Raw genomic sequence first — 20,116 nt, 5'->3', positions numbered from 1 at the left:
TCATTTAAAAAAGTAAGTTGCAGATATCATGGCATTTTATCTCTGAGTCTTACAGCATGCATATTCTAGCAATAAGGACATTTTACTACATAATCGCACTCTGTTATCAAATGTAAGAAAATTTATAGTAATTCCCAAATATCATCTGATATCCATTCCATATTCAGTTTTCCCCATTGTTCCTGATGTGTTTGGTTTCAAATGCTTTTTGTTTTTTTTGAACCAGGATCCAGCCAAGAGTCACATATTGCATTTGGTTGTATGTCTCACTAATGTTTTAAAGCCAAGAACCATTTCTCCAGTTTTCATGACATTGACTTTTGAAGAGACCAGGCTAGTTGTCTTGTCCCATGATCTCAATTTGTTTGTTTTCTTGTGGTGTCTCCTTATTTGTTCCTATATTAAAGGAGGATTTTTTTTTTTTAAAGATTGAAAATATTACAGCATATGTGTAAGCTGATGGGAAAGATCTGGTCTCTGCATGGGTTGTACATTGTAGACTTTGGAACTTTTAGTATTGTAGGGCTATAATATTGGGAGATTTTTAAGGAGAAAGGGGAATTTGATTGATGCCTTTCTCCAAAAAGTGGCCCTTTATTAGTTTCCATGGGTAATCATTGGTCAATCCATATGAATTTCTCCATTTCAATTGTAGAAACATTTTCTGTTTCTTGAAAGGGGTAGGGGTAGAAGAGGGTTTTCTTATCTTTATTGGGATCTCTTTTTTCATTTTCTTTTTTTTTAAGATTTTATTTATTTATTTGACAGAGAGAGACACAGCGAGAGAGGGAACACAAGTAGGGGGAGAGGGAGAGGGAGAAGCAGGCTTCCCTCAGAGCAGGGAGCCCGATGCGGGGCTTGATCCCAGGACCCTGGGATCATGACCTGAGCCGAAGGCAGACGCTTAATGACTGAGCCACCCAGGCGCCCCTCTTTTTTCATTTTCTTGTGGGAAAGAGACTTTTCAAACCTTGAATGGGAACCACAGCACTTAAACTTTGCTTGGATTGGTGTAGTCTTCCTACTTTTCAGGTATTCTATAATATTAAGGCTTTCATGATTTTGGTGGGATTTGGAAAGCATGGAGAGATATTTAGACAGCTTCTCTTTGAATTGTCAACGGATGGATTGGTCTGATTTTTCTCTTCCCACCCCTTCTTCTCTAAAGATTTATGATATTCAGACTGGCAACAAGCTGTTGACTCTGTTTAACCCAGATCTTGCCAACAACTACAAGAGGAACTGTGCCACCTTTAATCCTACAGATGATCTTGTCTTAAATGATGGCGTCCTCTGGGATGTCCGCTCTGCACAGGCCATCCACAAGTTTGACAAGTTCAACATGAACATCAGTGGCGTTTTCCATCCAAATGGACTGGAGGTCATCATTAATACTGAGATTGTATCCTTTACACCTGTGTCTTACTTTCCATTTGTTAGCTGGTTTGTGATGCAGAAATAATCTTTCTGCCAACATCCTATTAAAGTATCCACACAGGTAATAATTAGGTGCCTCTCCTTTGAAGTGTTAATCTCCAATGGTTGATAATTACCAATGACTTTGACTAGCATGTTTTTCTTTGTATTGAGAAGAGTGACCAGATTCGTGCCTTGTGCTTCTTCATATATTAAATTGGCTTTTATGTCTTCAGAAGGATTTTACTTTTGCACTACAGAAAGCAATTGCTAGACATAAGAGTAAAATGAAGTGTTACTATTGAGAGGATGGGAATTCATGTCGCTTTCACGTATATGAGGATATCATAGGAGATTTTCAGGGACATTATTCTGTAATATACATTCTACATGCTTTTGTTCTACTCTGAAAGCATTTTTATTTTACCTTTAAAAAAGCTTACCTTTAAAGCATTCATATCTCACAGGAGGGGAAAAAAGTGACATTTCTGAATTTCCCCAGTGAGGTTGCCTAAGAAATTTTGTATAAGATAGGTTTTATTCCTTGACCGCCCTCTTCCTAGTGGGATCTTCGCACTTTCCATCTTTTACACACAGTTCCTGCTCTGGATCAGTGTCGTGTGGTGTTTAACCACACGGGGACAGTGATGTATGGAGGTAATAAACTTTTTACTTTTCTACATTATTTTTCTCCCTTCTCTTTCCTCTCATTAATTTGATACTTTTTGTTTGGAAACGTCTCTCAAATGTGAATTGGAAAGCGTTTAAAGGTTGTAACATAAAAGATAAAATGATAGCACAGATGGTGACAAAGTTTGTTGGTGAAAATAATGTTGATTTAGGGTGAAAGGCCACTGGCTTTGAAGATAACAAGTAAATCTTGCATAGAAAGAAATTTCATGCATTAATTTCCCATCTGTATCATCATCCTCTCAATCTCATTATGAACTTGAAGAATCTTTGCATTTGTGGTCTTGTGAGGTTGTGAGCCTTTAGCTGTAATACTTGTTGAGAGCTAGATGAGAGGTTGAGGATACCGTTTGGGGTATGCAAGGAGGATGCATCGAGAGGAACTAACTAGATGAGTGAATCTGCTACAAGGAAACTGAAGTCTTGACTGTCCATTAATATTTCTGCACTTGTGAATAAGGGATGTTTCTGATTTCTAATAGTGTTTTGCTCCTTGGCTCCCTTTCCCTCTTCCTCCCAATTAGCTATGCTGCAGGCAGATGATGAAGATGACTTAATGGAAGAGAGGATGAAAAGCCCATTTGGATCATCCTTCCGAACATTTAATGCAACCGACTACAAACCTATAGGTAAGCATGAAGGAGCCGACATTGTTCGTTTTGTTATGTTTTGGTTTTCCTTACTTAAGATCATCCCTTTTCTGTAATTTTTCACTGAAAGGTGAAGAAGTTATGGAAATAGTTATGAACAATCACCTTGAAATTCCTTTAGAGGAAGAGCTGGTTTTAAGGTCATAACAATAGTCAAGTCCTGAATCTTGTCACATTCTGTTTTCCAGCAACCATTGATGTGAAACGGAACATCTTTGACCTGTGTACAGACACCAAAGACTGCTATCTTGCTGTCATTGAGGTAAAGGGAACCAGCAGAAACCCTGCTGTTTTGTTCTGATCTTTAGGATCATTTTCAAGTTATACTGCAGGCATTTTTAAGGTGATCTAAGGTATGTTTTAAAGTTGTTGCATTTCCGAAAGTGGTTATTGATAACCTACTCATTTGATGGGGAGATATATATTGTAAGAGAAATAATAAGGAAATCCCAATTTAAAACAACATGGACAATCCGTCCCATCTTCTAATATCTTGGATTCACTGTCACCCCTTTCTTAGAGGAGCCTGTACCTCTTGCCAGAGCAAGACAGTTCATTCCAAGGATGGTGGTCTCTCTTTTGCCTGTATCCCTTGCTCTGGGATCAGCCTTCTCATCCTGCTTTCTTTCCCTTTCTGTGTCCCAGGCATAACATTTTCAGAGTGAGTTCAAGAATTTTGGGTATTAGAAGCTTTGACAGTTGTAGGGTCAAAGTGCATGGGTGCCAGTCATAACTGAGATGTAGATGTGGGCCTTCTGAAAACTAACTGCTCTTTGTGGACTGGGTATTCTTTTTCAGAACCAAGGCAGCATGGATGCTCTGAATATGGACACAGTGTGCAGGCTGTATGAAGTGGGCAGGCAGCGTTTGGCTGAGGATGAGGATGAAGAGGAGGACCAGGTCAGTGGTCTTTGAGATTTCTTGTTGCTGAACAGTGCTTTATAAAACAATATGTTATGCTCTGCTGCTTTTTGCTATAAAGATTTTTTAGTATCAGCCTTTGCTACCTGTCGGCATATTCTGCAGGCATATCATTCATAAAATTACTAAAATAACTAAAACTCAGAAGAAAGCAGATTTTTGTTATTATAAAACTTTAACTCCAGTACCTGATGGTACTGTGAGTTCCATTTGTAGATTAATTTGGATGTTAGCAATCTCAGAAATTGTTTTGGAGGTTTTCTTGAACTCACTTTTGGGACCAGTGCCCTGTGTGGCTTCAGAAAGAGCAGCCCTCATATTCCCAGTGTCAGTACAAAACAGAAAAGTCAGTTTGCTGAGATGGGTCTTAGAAATGGCTTAAGCTTTATAAAGGTCTGGTTTGCATTTTCTCAGTTTTATGGCATAGTCTCTTTTCACAGTAATGGATTGGAGCTTATAAGTAAAGAAGATTTTGACGCTTTTGGAAATTAAACATTTATTTAATGTGGGTAGATAGTATGTCTCACAGAATCTTAGTTTTTTTCCATAGGGAATTTTAAGTTATGGTCATAGTCTAGGTGCTTGCCTATGTGGTGTGTCACTATCCATTCTGAAGTGTTTCTTAAACTTCTGACTTTCAGCAGATCTTTCCTGTCAGCTGGGCTCACACCACATTCTCTATGCATAAAGCTCCTATAAACATCCATGTATAGGCTTTTCTGTGGACATAAATTTCAACTCCTTTGGGTAAATACTAAGGAGTGCTGTTGCTAGATTATATGGGAAGAGTTATATTTAATTTCATAAGAAAATGACAAACTGCCAAAGAGGCTGTATACCATTTTGCATTTTCACGAGAATTCTTGTTGTTTCACATCCTTGCCAGCATTTGGTGTTGTCAGTGTTTTGGATTTTGGACATTCTAATAGGTATGTAGTAGTATATATATATATATATATATATATCACTATTTAATTAAATTAAAAAATTAATAGACATTCTTTTAGTTGAACAACCGCTACACATAATCAAAATGTGTCGTTTGATTTTTTGGAGTAGAAAGGAACTAAGGTCTTGCAGTCTTATGAGCCTGCTACAAATATTTTCTGATGAAAATGATTTAACTGAGCCTGTTGACACCCTTCCTGATGGCTGGTACCAGACCAAAAGGAAGGAGACTTTCTCCACAATCCCTCTGGGCTCCTCCCCCACTTCAGGAAGCTTCTTTCTAAGTGGAAGGCTCTCATTGTTATTTTAATTTGCATCTCCCTGATGACATATCTTGTGGAGCATCTTTCTATATGCGTATTTGCCATTTATAGATCTTCTTTGGTGAGGTGTCAAAGTCATTGGCTTATTTTTAAGTTGGGTTGCTTGTGTTTTTATTGAGTTTTTTTTGTTTGTTTTGTTTTTATTGAGTTTTAAGAGTTCTTTGAATATTTTGGCTAATAGTCCTTTATCTGATATGTTATTTGCAAATATTTCATCTTAGTTTGTGGCTTATCTTTTCATTCTCTTGACAGTGTCTTTCACAGAGCAGAAGTTTTTGTCTTCATGAAGTCTAGCTTATCAATTATTTCTTTCATGAATTGTGGTTGCATCTAAAAAGTTTTCAAACTCAAGGTCATCAAATTTTCTCCTGTTATTTTTTAGGAGTTTTATAGTTTTGCATTTCACACTTAGGTCTGTGATTCTTTTTGAGTTAATTTTTGTGAAGGGTGTAAGGTCTGTGTCTAGGTTTATTGATTCATTTTTTTTTTTTGCTTGTAGATGTCCAATTTAAATACCATTTGTTGAAGACTTTTTTCCCATTGTATTGCCTCTGCTCCTTTGTCAAGGATCAGTTGACTATTTTGGGGGGGAGGAAGGGTTAGAAGGAGAGGGAAAGAATCTGAAGCAGGCTCCATGTCCCACGTGGAGCCTGACACAGGGCTCTATCTCATGACCCTGAGATCATGATTTGAGCTGAAATCAAGAGTTGGAGACTTAACTGACTGAGCCACCCAGGCACCCTCACTTGACTGTTTTATGTGGATCTATTTCTAGGTTCTCTACTGTTCTATTGATCTGTCTACATTCTTCAATACCTCACTGGCTTGGTTACTGTCACTTTATAGTAAGCTTTGAAGTTGTGTAGTGTCAGTCCTCCAACTTTGTTCTCCTTCAGTATTGTGTTGACCATTCTGGGTTGTTTGCTTCTCCATATAAACTTTTGAATGGGTTTGTTGATATCTACAACATAACTTGCTGGGATTTTGAAAGGGAGTGCATTGAATTTATAGATCAGGTTAGGAAGATCTGACATCTTGACAATATTGAGTCTTCCTGTCCATGAACATGGGCTCTCTTCATTTATTTAATTCTTTGGTTTCTTTCATCAGAGTAATGTAGTGTTCTTCCTACAGATCTTTTAATTTTGAGAGGTGGGGCTAATGTAAATGATACTGTGTTTTTAATTTTAGTTTCCACTTGTTCATTGCTGGTGTGCAGGAAAGCTGTTATATAGGAAAGATTGTGAATTAACTTTGTGTCCTGCAGCACTGCTATAATTGCTTAATCCGGTTTTCATTATCAATTCTTAGGGATTTTCTGCATAGACAGTCATATCGTCTGCAAACAAAGACAGTTTTATTTCTTCCTTCCCAGTCCGTACCCTTTTTTTTCCTGTTCTTGTCTTACTGTAGTAGCTAGGACTTCCAGTATGATGTTGAAAAGCAGTGATCTTGATTCTGAGCTTAGGAAAGTTTTGAGTTTCTCACCATTAAGTATATTGTTAGCTGTGGTTTCTTTATAGATAGATGTTCTTTATCTAGTTGAAGAAGTTCCCCTCCATTCCTATTTTACTCAGAGTTTTTAGTTATGGGTGTTGGGTTTTGTTAGTCTTTTTCTGAATCTGTTGATGTGATCTTTTTTCTTTAGCCTGTTGAAGTAATGAATGACATTACTTGATTCTAAAATGTGAACCAACCTTGCATAGCTGTAATACATCCTATTGGTTTGTTTTGTGTAATTCTTTGTATACAGTGTGCAATATGATTTGCTAATATTTTGTTGAGGATTTTTACATCTGTGTTCATGAGAGATGTTGGACTATAGTTTTCATTTCTTGTGCAGTAGTCCCCCTTCCGTCCCCCACCAGTCCCCCATCTGTAGTTTCACTTTCTGTGGTTTCAGTTAACTGCAGTCAACTCCAGTCTGGGAACAGATGGTCCTCTTTCTAATGTATGGTCAGAAGGTCAGTAGTAGCCTATATCACAGTGCCTCATTCACCTCACTGCATTTTATCATGTAGGTATTTTACCATCTCACATCATCACAAGAAGAAGGGTGAGTACAATACAATCAGATTTTGAAAGAGAGACCATATTCACATATGTTATTTTAATCTCTTACTGTGCCTAATTTACAAACTAAACTTTATCATAGGCATGCATGTATAGCAAAAATATATATAGGATTTGGTACTGTCCTCAGTTTCAGGCATCCACTGGGGGTGGGATGTCTTGGAACATATCCCTGTTGGATAAGGAGGGGGGTACTACTGTAATATCTTGGAGTTGGTATTAGAATAGTGCTGGGCTTATATGATGAAGGAGGAAGTATTTCATCCGCTTTCTGTCTTCTAGAAGAGATTTTAGAGAATTGATATATTTTTTTTATGTTTAGTAGAATTCATCAGTGAATCCATGTGGGCCTGGTGCTTTCTGTTTTGGAAGGTTATTAATTATTGATTAAGTTTCTTTAATAGCTAAAGGCCTATTCAGATCGTCTGTGCATTTTGGCAAATGGTGTCTGTCTTTCAACGAGTTGGTCTGTTTCATCTAGGTTATCAAATTTGTGGGCATACAGTTCATAGAATTCTTTTATCCTTTAAAAAAATTTTTTTAAAGATTTGATTTATTTATTTGAGAGAGAGGGAGAGTACACATGTGTGAGCAGGGGGAAGGGCAGTGGGGTGTGGAGCCCGACTTGGGGCTCGGTTCCACGACCCTGAGATCATGACCTGAGCTGAGGCCAAGCTGAGCGCAAGTGACTGAGCCACCAGGTGCCCCAGAATTCTTTTATCTCTTTAATGTCCATGGGATCTATAGTGATGTGTCCCCACCTTCATTTCTGATATTAGTAATTTGTGTCCCTTTTTTTTTTCCTTAGCCTGGCTAGAAGCTTATCAATTTTATCAATCTTTTTTTTCTTTTAAGATTTTATTTATTTATTTGAGAGAGAGAAAGATAACGAGAGAGAGCTCGAGCAGGGGAGGGGCAGAGGGAGAGGGAGAAGCAGGATTCCCACTGAGCAGGGAGCCTGACCCAGGGCTCAATCCCAGCACCCTGGGATCATGACCTGAGCCGAAGGCAGACACTTAACTGACTGAGCCACCCCGGTGCCCCTAATTTTATCAGTCTTTTTAAAGAACCAGCTTTTGACTGCATGATTTTCTCTATTAATTTCCTGTTTTCAATTTCATTGATCTCTATTTCTATTACTTTTCTTCTGCTTGCTTTGGATTTGATTTGCTCTTCTATTTCTAGTTTTCTAAGGTGGAAGTTTAGCTAACTGAATTTAGGTCTTTATTCTTTTCTAATGATATGCATTCAGTGCTATAAATTTCCCTCTATGCACTGCTTTCACTGCACCCCACAAATTTTATAAGTGTGTGTTCATTTTCCTTTAGTTCAAAGTATTTTTTGAGATTCCTTTGACTCATGCTATTCAGAAGTGTGTTGTTTAATCTCCAAGTATTTGGGGTTTTCTAGCTGTATTTCTATTACTGGTTTTTAGTTTTAATGCCATTGTGGTCTGAGAACAAACATTATATGATTTCTATTTTAAATTTGTTAAGGTGTGCTTTATGGCCTAGAATGTGTCTATCTTGGTGAATGTTTCATGTGACTTTGAGAAGAATGTGTATTGAGTTGTTGGACAAAGTAGTCTATAGATGTCCACTATACTCAGTTGATTGATGGTTTGATCACTTCAACTATGTCGTTACTGATTTTCTGCCTGCTGTATCTTTCCCTTTCTTTCTTTCTTTCTTTCAAGATTTTATTTATTTATTTGAGAGAGAGAGAAAGAGAGCATGAGCTGGGGAGGAGCAGAGGGAGAGGGACAAACAGACTCCATCCTAAGCTTGGAGCCCGATGTAGGGCTCAATCCCAGGACCCCGAGATCATGACCTGAGCTGAAATCAAGAGTCGGATGCTTAAGCAACTGAGCCACTTAGGCGCCCCCTGTATCTTTTCATTTCTGATAGAGGGGTATTGAAGTCTCCAATTAAAATAAGTGGATTCATCTGTTCTGTCAGTTTCTGCCTCCTGTATTTTGATGCTCTGTTGTTAGGCACATGTATGATAAGGATTGTTATGTTTCCTTGGAAAATTGACCCCTTTATCATCATATAATGCCCTTCTTTATTCCTGATAGCTTTCCTTGGTCTGAAGTGTGCTTTGTCTGAAAGTAATATAGTTATCTTGGCTTTCTTTAATTCATGTTAGCATGGTATCTTTCTCCATGCATTCATTCATTCATTCATTCATTTATTTTAAAGATTTTATTTATTTGACAGGGAGAGAGTGAGCACAAATAGGGGGGCAGCAGGCAGAGGGAGAGGTAGAAGCAGGCTCCCCACTGATGCAGGGCTTGATCCCAGGACCCTGGGATCCTGACCTGAGCTGAAGGCAGACGCTTAACGACTGAGCCACCCAGGTGCCCCTCCATGCATTTATTTTTAATCTGTATGTGTCTTTATATTTAAAGTGGCTTTCTAGTGGACAACATGTGGTTGGGCCTAGTTTCTTGATCCATATTGATGTCTTTTAATTGATGTATTTGGAGTATTGACATTCTAAGTGATTATTGGTATAGTTGGCTTCATTTCTGTACTTGTTACTGATTTTTATTTGTTTCCCTTGTTTTTTGTTCCTGTTTTTGTCTGCTACTCTTTATATGCTTTTTGTGGTTTTAATTATTTTTCTAGGATTCTACTGTCTTCTTTGTTAGCATATTAATTATACTTTTTTTGGTGGTTGTCCTAGAGTTTGCTATATATATACCTTTACAAGTAATCCAAGTCCATTTTCAAGTGACACTACCTCTTTACAGTAGTATAAGTACCTTATGATAGAATAATCCCAATTCTTCTCTCCTTTCCCTTGTTTTATTGCTGTCTTTAATTTTACTTATGTATAAGCACACATAAGTACATGTACATATATACATATACGTAATCATATATAATCACACATTATTGGTGTTATTTTGGATAAACTGTTACTGTATAAAGATCCACTAAGAAAAATAGGGGCGCCTGGGTGGCCCTGTTGGTTAAGCATCTGCCTTCTGCTCAGGTCGTGATCTCAGGGTCCTGGGATTGAGCCCCGAGTCAGGGTCCTTGCTCAGTGGAGAGTCTGCTTCTCCCTCCCCTTTGCCCCACCCTCCTGCTCGTGCTTACATGCATGCTCGCTCTTTCTCTCAAAATAAATAAGTAAAATCTTAAATAAAAATAAAATGTTTATTCTACCTTTACTGGTTCCTTCTCCACTGCTCTTCTTTTATATAGATTGGAGTTTCTGACCTTGATCATTATCCTTCCCTCTGAAGAATTTCCTTTAACATTTCTTGCAAGATAGGTCTACTGGCAGCAAATGCCCTCAATTTTTGTCTGAAGAAGAGTTTATTTCTCCACTTTTGAAGGATACTTTCACAGGACAGGGTTATGAAATTCTAAGTTGGTGATTTTTGTCTCTCAACATTTTAAGTATTTCACTTCCCTCTCTCCTTGCTTGCATGGTTTCTAAGGAGATGGGTTGTACAATTTTTATCTTTTTTCCTCTTTAGGTAAGGTCTTTTCCCCCTCTGGCTTCTTTAAGGATTTTTTTTTTTTTAATCTTTGATTTTCTGTAGTTTGAAAATGATGTGCCTGTGTTTAGGTTTTTGGGGGGCATTTATCTTGCTCAGTGTTCTTAGAGCTTCCTGGATCTGTGGTGTGGTGTCTAACATTAATTTTGACAACATTTTCAGTCATCATTGATTCAAATATTTCATCTTTTTCTTTCTTTCTTTCTTTTCTTTCTTTTTCTCTTTCTTTTTTTCTTTCTTTTCTTTTTCTTTTCTTTTTTTTCTTTCTTTCTTTCTTTCTTTCCTTTCTTTCTTTCCTTTCTTTCCTTTCTTTCCTTTCTTTCCTTTCTTTCCTTTCTTTCCTTTCTTCCTTTCCTTCCTTTCCTTCCTTTCTTTCCTTTCTTTCCTTTCTTCTTTCTGTGGTGGGAGAGGGAGATGGAGGAGAGAGAATCTTAAGCAGACTCCATGGCCCAGCGTGGGGCCCGACATGAGGCTCGATCCCACAACCCTGAGATCATGACCTAGGCAAAATCAAGAGTCAGACGCTTAACTGACTGAGCCACCCAGTTGCCCTCAAATATTTCTTCTTTTTTTCTCTTCCTTCTAGAATTCCTGTTATGTGTATGTTATACCTTTTGTACTGATCGCAAAGTTCTTGGATATTTTCTGTTTTTCAGTCTTTGTTCTTTCTGCTTTTCAGTTTTGGTGGTGTCTTTTGAGATATCCTCAGGCACTGAGATTCTTTTCTTAGCTATGTACAGTCTACAAGCCTTTCTTCATTTCTGTCACAGTGTTTTTAATTAACAGTATTTCTTTTTGGTTCTTTCTTCAAATTTCCATCTCTCTGCTCCCATTGCCTTTCTCTTCTTGCATGCTGTCCAGTTTATCCATTAGAGAGCTCCCTTAGCATCTTGATCATGGTTGTTTTAAATTCCTGGTCTGATAACCCCTGCCATATCTAAGTCTGGTTCCAGTGCTTGCTCTGTCTCTTCAAACTGTGTTTTTTCCTTTTAGTAGGTCTTGTAATTTTTTTTCAAAGATTTTATTTTTAAGCAGTCTCTACACCCAATGTGTGTGTATGATGACTGGGGCTCAAACTCACAACCCAGAGATCAAGAGTCGCATGCTCCAACGAGCGAGCCAGGCAGGCGCCCTGTAATTTTTTTCTTGATAGCTGGATATGGTGTGCTGGGTAAAAAGAACTGCTGTAAATTGGCCTTTAGTAATGTGGTGGCAAGGTGTGGGGGAAGGGAAGTGTTTTATAATCCTATAAGTAGGGCTCAGTGTTTTAGTGAATCTATACCTCTGTACTGTGAGCTTCAGACATGCTTCTGAATTTTTTCCATCCCCTTTTGGAGGAACAGGGTGGCTAGAGTGGACTAGAGTTGGGTATTTCCCTTCCTTCAGGTCAGTTAGGCTCTGATAATGTCCCAGCGGGTTAGGCTGTGGTTAAATAGTTTCTCCTGAGGGCAGGCCTTGTTAAGAACAGAATTATTTCAAATTGGCATCCCCCCCCGCCCCGCTGTGGGAAGCCCAAAGCGATTTTTCTCAGATACTCACTGTGAGAACCTGATCACGTTCCTGGAGGTCAAACTCACGAAAGTGTGGGGGCCCTGATGACTTGGTCCCCCTGGAGTTTTTCTTAAGATTTATCCTCAGAATTGTGTCTAGCAATTTGTGAATTACAGTACAGGTTTCCCAACCTTGGCATTGGTTCCTATGGAGGTTTATCCTTTTGGGTTTATGCTCTGACAAGTTGCAATATTCTGCATTTTCTTGTTGGTGTCTTTAGTTTTGGGGGCAATGATGCCCCTGTGACCCCATCTCTCTGTCAGATCTAAAAAGAGTTGTTGATTTTTCAGTTTGTTCGGTGTTTTGTTAAGGATGGTGACTTTCAGCTCACATGCCACACTGGAAACCAGAAGCAGTATCCTGGTTTTTTGAATGCCATATTTATTAAAAAGGACCATTAGGCTCTGGAATTTAAAACACTTCACCCAATGCTACTAGGGATTCCCTAGTGTGGAGGGGGATTTCTATTAATGCTTTCCAGCTGCATGGCTTGGAGAGTCCTCAGTGATCTCTTTGGTTTCATGGGTGAGAGGAGCCTGTATTGTTTAAAGCTCATGTGAGTTCTGAGATATGGGTAAAAGGGAGAGGTCTTCAGAAGGATACTTGAGATTTTTTTTTTTTTTTAATAGGCTCCACGCCTAGCATGGAGCCCAGTGTGGGACTTGAACTCACAACCGTGAGTTCAAGACCTGAGCTGAGATCAAGATCCGACACTTAACTGAATGAGCCACTCAGGCGCCCTTTGAGATCTTTGATTTGTTTGTGACATGGATCTTCATATTTTCTTGAGTGCTGTACTATTTATTTAACTTGTACATGTTGGTAGTGTTTCTTGGTAGCAGAGCTTGTAAGTGGTATTAGATCCTCCAAACGTCATATGGTTGCCTTGGTTTGGTTTCTTAATACTGTCTGTTGTCTGTTCTTTTATTCTTGTGACGTCTTGTTACCTTAGTACCCCCACTCCCTTAATGCACACTCTTTTCCACTATAGCTGTCATGAAACGTGATGTAGTTTATCCTTGAATAGATCTAGAAGATGATGTCGTTGAGCTATTTGTCAGTATATTACAGTGGTACAGACCATCTTGTCCTCTATGGTTTCATTCATCACTACCCTTGTCACTTGTAGATCATTACCACATATCAGTTGTCTCAGGCTTCTTGGATGTTACATGTTGTACTGTAAATCTGAAGCAAAAATTGGGTTTAAGTTATTTATGAACACCATTATTCCTACCCTCCTATATCTTTGCAGTTTACAAGGGAATGGAAATAATAGTCTTGGGACTATCACCTGTGGTCCAGTCCATGTGATACCATTATCTTTGAGGAGGAGGTCAGGAAAAGAGAAGCTAGCATTGCCCTAGGGCTGCTATTTTTGGGGTTGGCCTCATTCTTTTTGCAGACATGAAGTGATGAAAGGTGAATTTTCTAATGGCTGGCTATGGAAGCAAGAGACAACCATAAAGGAACAACTTAAGAGAAAGGATTTCTTGATTCTTCTCCTGTGCTTCTGTTTAACTTTACTTTTGGAGAGGTTAAGAGAGAAAGAGATTAGAAATGGGTTGGGTACAGTAGTTCGGACTTCTGAGTCTGTGGTGCAGGAAGGAAAAAGAGAGACTTTCTTGTCACGGATAGCCAAAGTCGAGAGGGGCAGGCTCAGGAGGGCCCTAACGAGTGGCCCTAGGGCCCTGTCCATTGAAGAGCCTAAAAGCTTCTAGCTGGGAGGGGACTAGGTGTCTTTGTAGGCAATGTAGGTAAGTTAGCATTGCTTCTGGATTTCAAGGCTTGTTTCATTACATACTGACAGCACTGTCCTTAGGGATTATCTGGTGCATTTTATATTTAAAGGACCTCCTTAGAGAACTGGTTTTACTCTTAAGCCCTTGGCATTTTGATTATGATTTTTTTTTTTAAAGATTTTATTTGAGAGAGAGAGAATGAGAGAGAGAGAAAGCACATGAGGGGAGGGTCAGAGGGGGAAGCAGACTCCCCGCCGAGCAGGGAGCCCGATGCGGGACTCGATCCCGGGACTCCAGGATCATGACCTGAGCCAAAGGCAGCCGCCCAACCGAGCCACCCAGGCGCCCATTGGTTTTGATTTTGAGGTGTTTTAGGGGATATGCCATATCTATCTAAGCACATTTCCTTTGTATCCTGAATTCTGTTGATTCACATGTCCTCCTGGAATCTTGCAGTAGTGTTTTGCAGCATTTACTATCTCCATTAGATTTCTCTCTTCCCTGTGCCAGCTTGATTTTATTTTTAACTCACTTTCCTTTGTGTGCTTCACCTAATTTTAAAATTAGAGATTTAGTTTTCTTACAAGTCATTTGCCTTTCAAAGTTTTGTCCTAGTCTATATATCTGCCCTCAGGTCTTCTCAGATGTCCCAGGTGTGACTTATGTGGCTCAGGGATGCCAGCACCTGTGACTGACACCTTTGAATTTGCCTTTTCACCTTAGCAGAATAAAATTAGGAGTATGAATGGTCAGCTGCCACCTGATAAAATGGTCCAGTATAAAGTGCCTATATAAGTATTTTTTTATTTAAAAAGCTTTATTAAGATAGAATTTACATACCACAAAAATGGTTGTCTTTTGCCCTTATGTTTCACTAAGTTTGGAGATTAATAAGGGATGAATGGAATCAATATATTGTTGAATGAAGACATAGATGATGTATTTGACATCCATAAATATTTGGTTCCTAAGGTTGCTAGTCCACCAGCCTTTCAGGCATTTGATGAAAGCAGAGATAAACCAGTCACTTATCAAAGCTTATATCCATTGGAATTTTGGTATCTGTGTTGTTTTTTTACAAATTAATTCAGTCAACTTTGATGTTGGCTTTTAGGAAAATTATAAAACCTAAGATTAGTAATTGTCATTGTTCCTAGATTTTGAAAAGGCAATACATTTCAACTAATTATAGTTAACCTTAAATTAAAAAAGCAAAAACAAGGGAATAATGCTGTCTTTTCTCCACTCCATTTTGGAATCTGGGACGCACTGTGTGCTGTGCTTCCTGTGTGTTCTCCACTGCCTAGAAGCGGATGGTAAGAGTCTTTACTGATTACACACCTGCTGTAAGCCTGGTCATTGATTCCTGAAAGGCCTTTTTCTCCCCCCTAAATTTTTAAAATGTCTGTTAGATTCTGTCCATGAGGAGAAAAATACAAATGTTTATGACTCTGAAATGAGCCTTTTAATGATTGTTAACACCAGGAACAAGTGTCAGAAGGAGAAGCAGGAGTTTACCTATAATAAACATGTTGAATGAACTGTCAAGAGAGTATGCTCAGGTTATATTTATTTTTAATTAATTTATTTTTAAGATTTTATTTATTTGAGAGAGAGCACAAGCGGGGGGGGGGGGCAGCAGGGAGAGGGAGAAGCAAGCCCCTGCGGAGCAGGGAGCCCTCTGTGGGGCTTGAACCCAGGACCCTGGGATCATGACCTGAGCTGAAGGCAGACGCTCAACTGAGGCATCCCTAGGTTCAGGTTTTGATTACATTTTTATAAAGCTATCATAGTTTTTAGATTAACTGTTCTTAAAGTATGACCAGAGATTTGCTTTTCCAAGAGGTTGGTTGTATTTTTGAAGATAAGATAGACTAAAAGCTATTTCTCTTATTCAAGAAGAATTTTGAATGGTCTAGAAACAGATGCTGCACTAATTTAAAAAATCAAATTGTTTAAGTCATAGAGAACAAGACAGTTGGATGTAGCAGAGAAGGTCAGTGGAATACCTGGTATTACCTTTTTGGTTCTGTCACTGGGAGTCTGTGGATAGAGGGTATATTACAGAAAAGGAGAACTTTAGAACCAGAAGGTACTCAGAGGACATCTTGTGCAGAGGTTTTTCATTAGGGGTGTACTTCACAGTTCCTGGGCAAACTTACCAAATCCACCTGTGTGAGCTTCACTTAGAAAGGTTGGTTCTGTTCAGCCTGGACCCTGGGAGTGGTTTAGGAATATGTATTTTGGAAAACTTTTTCCCAGGTGCTTCTGATGATCACATCTGAATAGGAGCCACTGATTGAATTAAATCACCTCTTTAACAAGACATTGAGATTCACAGAAGTTGGCATTAGAGAGATTTATTACAAACCCCCCCCCCCTTTGTAATTCTGGAACATGGGCAGTGTTGATGGAGCTCCTGGGGTTTTGGGTCTGGGAATGGATAAGACCATAGAGAGCTAGAGAGACTGGAGATGAGCAAGAGAAGGGAGAAGGCATTCAGTGAGTGTAATGAGAGTGGATAGGAGGGAGTCCTGGGGACCCAACATTTGTGGGAAACAGTAGTCAACTGGATATGAGGCCATAGGAGTGGGGAAATGAAAGATGTTTGAGATTTTCACCTGATTACTGGGAGAAGTATAGAAAAGGTACTGGCTTTAAAGGTGCTTTGAGTTCAGTTTTAGAATTAAGAGATTTTAAGTTTCTGTGGTACGAATGGGTAGAGTCGTCTGAGAGTTCAAAGATTTAGGAATTTGTGGAAATATGAAGGCAGAAATTAAAGTTGTAGGAACCTCTGTGCTAAGGAGATCTGCAAGAGACCAGGTACATGAGCCCAGTGTGGAGGCCAGGATTGTTGTCGGTCACCATAGAGAAGCCCCCTGGTTGGCCACCCAGGCCTTCCTGTTCCTTTAGGAAGGTGGTGGTCATTGTAACAGGAACAACAAACTTTTGTTGAACACTTTGTATATGCCAGATACTTTCCAAAGAGATTATATACATACATGCATACACGTTCCCCCCACTCCCCTTCAAATGCTAACAGCAACCCTATGAGGCAAAGTAAATCATCCCAAAGTCGGTTACTGCATCAGTAGAGTTCAGTGGCAGCAGCCTGGCTCCAGAGCAAACACCATTAATCGCTGCCCTGTGGAATAGTGTGGGCAAAAGCCAGACAGTCCAGTGTTGGAGGAAGACAGAGTGAGGGAATAAGTGAGCAAGTGGTGGCGGGGTACCTGGAAGCTGGGAGTAGGGTTTAGCTGGAAGCAATGTGGAGCCTGTGTGGATGGAGGAAGTGGTGGTTAGGTTTGGGCAACCTGGCCCTCCTCAGAGAAGATGAGAAGCCAGTGGAGAGAAGTGTGAAGGTGGATGTGGGGGTGAGGTGGCTGGCTGTGGTAATGAGATCCAGAGAGGACTGCCACTCCGAGCGTGAGTGGAGGGCTGGCTTCCTGGTCAGACCAGGGTTAAGTCAGGTTTAGATGTGGAGATGGGACCAGAGGGCAGCTGAGGGAGCTCATGCCAGTTGACTTCTCTGTATAGGAGGGGGGTGGGTTGATAATCAGCAGGGGTTTGGGGTTTTGGACAGCCATGAAATTAACAGTGGAATTGAGAAGAGTTTGGGTATTCTTCCTGTAGGAAAATTTATTAGTTCAAAACATCCTGGCCCTGAGTCCCTCTGATTCTGTTTCCAAGGCCTTAAAGTTGTAGAGAATTTTTAAAACGCCACATTCCTAGATCTAAAACCTTACCCAAATGTTGAAGATGATTCTGGATTTTAGCAAGATTTTTTTTCATTAATAATTTTTAGTTTCTTTTCTTTTGTGTTTTTTTTTTTAAACTACTTTTGACCACTCCTTAAATCTTTAGATATGAAAGAGAGGGGCTCATGTTACCAATCAGGTACTTAAACCAGCCGAGAATGCTCCTAAAATTACTTCCTGGACCCTCTTTTGGTTTCAGCTACAGAATTAGATTCTACAGTATTTTGTTTTCTCTTTCTTTTCTTTCCTTCCTTCCTTCGTCTTGCTTCCTTTCTTGTCTTTCTGCCTTCCTTCCTTCCTTTCTCTTTCTTCCCCCCCCCCTTTTTTTTTAAGATTTTATTTATCTGAGGGAGAGATCACTAGTGGAGGGAGGGGCAGAGGGAGAGGGGGAAGCGGACTCCTCTCCACTGAGCCTGGAGCCTGATGCAGGGCTTGATCCCAGGACCCTGAGATCATGACCTGAGCTGAAACCAAGAGTTGGGTGCTTAACCTACTGAGCCACCCAGGCGCCCCAGATTGTACAGTATTTTGGACAGATCTTGTGAGCCTGTTTCGTGATTCAGGTTTCAGATTTAAAATTTAGAAAGTGAGTTTATGGCCATATCCATGTGTAACAAAAAACGTGTTAAACCGGCGTTGGTCATTAACCATAGAGTTTAAATGATGGAGTGATGTATTTTACTTGAGATTCAGGTAGAGCCTCCCCTTCCTACTCATTTCCCTTGTCTTGTCATGGTCACAGAAGTCCTCATGGCCTTCTGGGATGAATATCAGACCCTGATTTACCTATTTTTCTAGGATTGCTTTTGATTCAGGAGCTTTTTTGCATTTCTCCTGGATCAGCTAGGCTTTGATGTTTTTAGAAATGAAAAAGAATGGTCTTCCTAAATTTGCTGGCTAATAGATGCCTGTTTGAACCATGTAACTGTTTACATACTCAGCTGTGGACCTTTAAAAGTTATGGGACATTGAAAATTTATGTAAATTGCCCAGGTTCACATGCCATGTAATTGGCAGAGCTAGGATTCTAACCCAGGCGTGTTTGATCCCAAAACCTGGGCATATTCTCCTGTGCCACTCTTTAAATAATGCCAAATGTGCATATCAGTAACTATGCATTAATTTCAGAATTAAAAATAAAGTTATGCCATTTTCAATTTTAAATATTGTCCCATAGAGGCTTAAGAAACACAGAGCTTTGGATACTTTTTTCTTTAATGTACTCATTTTTAACTGTGGTACTTTATTAATGGATTAGAACTAATTTTGGTCAAGGCCATAAAAATATGCGTGGAAAAAAGAGGTAAAAATTGTAATCTGGTAAGCACTTTGGATTATTTCCCTGAATTTTGACCCTTCTCCCTTTTCCCAGCATTTGTATGAGCTGATATGCTTACAGGGGCTAAGGAGCTTGTCTGTGTCTCAGTTTGTCATTATTGCCTCCAAGCACTCTCAACGCCTTTCCAGTAGGTGAATGCATAGTAGCCGTCTGTGTGGAGGAGATAACGTGGCCTAAGCTGTGGAACAGTGGCCTCAGGCTGTCATGTGTGTTTTCGTATACAAGCACGTGCAAGCTCTGGTCTAGACAGTACACACATTTGTACATGCCTTAGGTTTACTGGGTAAAGGGGTTAGTCTTTCCCATATAGCTGCCAGAAATTGTTGAAAAGTCTGAAGTCAAACAGCATATCAAAAAGTCTAGGGTGGTTCCAGAATTATCAAAAGTCTATAAAAGCATGGCTACTCTACTGCGTAGCCTAGTTTATATTATAGCTGATGAACACTAGTGGCCAAAAAAGCACAAAATTTGGATTTTAAGTGATTGGCATGAAGCAACACTTTAAAAATGTGTTTATTTTTTTTTTCTGTGTATGTTGGGCTTATTCTTTCTTGACTTTCATTAGGCTGATAAATGAATTTTATATATTATTGTTGCAGGAGTTAGAGCCCTTTTGCTGCTGGCAAGGTTGACAGTTGACGTTTGAGCAGAAGGATAAATGAATGATGGTCACATTTACTTGGGAACACCTGTTATCCTTATCAAAACAGAGGTGTCTTTGTTTCCTTTCAAGCAGGAAAGGACACAACTTGGATTCTAGCACAAAGTTGAAATCTGTGGCAGATGCTAGAATGTATCCTTTATAAAGCCCAGGATACCCAGAACCAGTATTTCATTAGTTTTCTGGTAGTTTTCCTGACTTTGGAAAGATCTCTTAAGAATGGAGGGAAGGACAGTTTCTCTAGCACTTTTTGTGGGTTTTCGTGTGTGGCTTGTAACAGAAGATGTAGGTATCTTTTATGTTCTGTATTGCAAAGTCAGTTTTGGTGGACAGTTAGATCACTGGATTCTTAAGATAGCACTGTTAGAGGTTTACCCACCTCCTTGGTTATAAGATCAAGGGTAAGACCTTGAACGGCTTTGGAGCTGACTCAGCAGCTGTGTTCTTTCTCTGTCTTGTTAAAGCGTTGCTTTTTAGATTCCAGTAGGAGCTTTTGTCCAGTGACCCAACTGACTTCACTTGGTTTGGTTGAT

The 20,116-nt window shown here is 39.5% G+C and overlaps 1 protein-coding gene across 3 annotated transcripts in view; it reads left to right on the top strand.

Moving 5' to 3' along the window:
* The window catches only part of DCAF1 (DDB1 and CUL4 associated factor 1), a 73,555-nt gene that overhangs the window by 47,664 nt on the left and 5,775 nt on the right, over positions 1-20,116 (top strand). For 2 of the 3 annotated variants that reach the window (XM_073901299.1, XM_025884761.2), the window contains exons 18-22: positions 1,169-1,402; positions 1,980-2,073; positions 2,631-2,735; positions 2,945-3,018; positions 3,555-3,656. In XM_073901299.1, the coding sequence (XP_073757400.1) occupies positions 1,169-1,402; positions 1,980-2,073; positions 2,631-2,735; positions 2,945-3,018; positions 3,555-3,656 (609 nt within the window). Of the gene's footprint in view, positions 1-1,168; positions 1,403-1,979; positions 2,074-2,630; positions 2,736-2,944; positions 3,019-3,554; positions 3,657-20,116 lie in introns of those variants that run through there. The other variant, XR_012380893.1, reaches the window with a different exon arrangement.

The sequence above is a fragment of the Callorhinus ursinus genome, unplaced genomic scaffold (assembly GCF_003265705.2).
Source record: "Callorhinus ursinus isolate GAN/ISIS: 27379988/994484 unplaced genomic scaffold, GSC_fseal_2.0 scaffold15, whole genome shotgun sequence".
NCBI lineage: Eukaryota > Metazoa > Chordata > Mammalia > Carnivora > Otariidae > Callorhinus > Callorhinus ursinus.
Note: the sequence above shows the minus strand (reverse complement) of the source record. Positions and strands in the feature narration are given on the sequence as shown.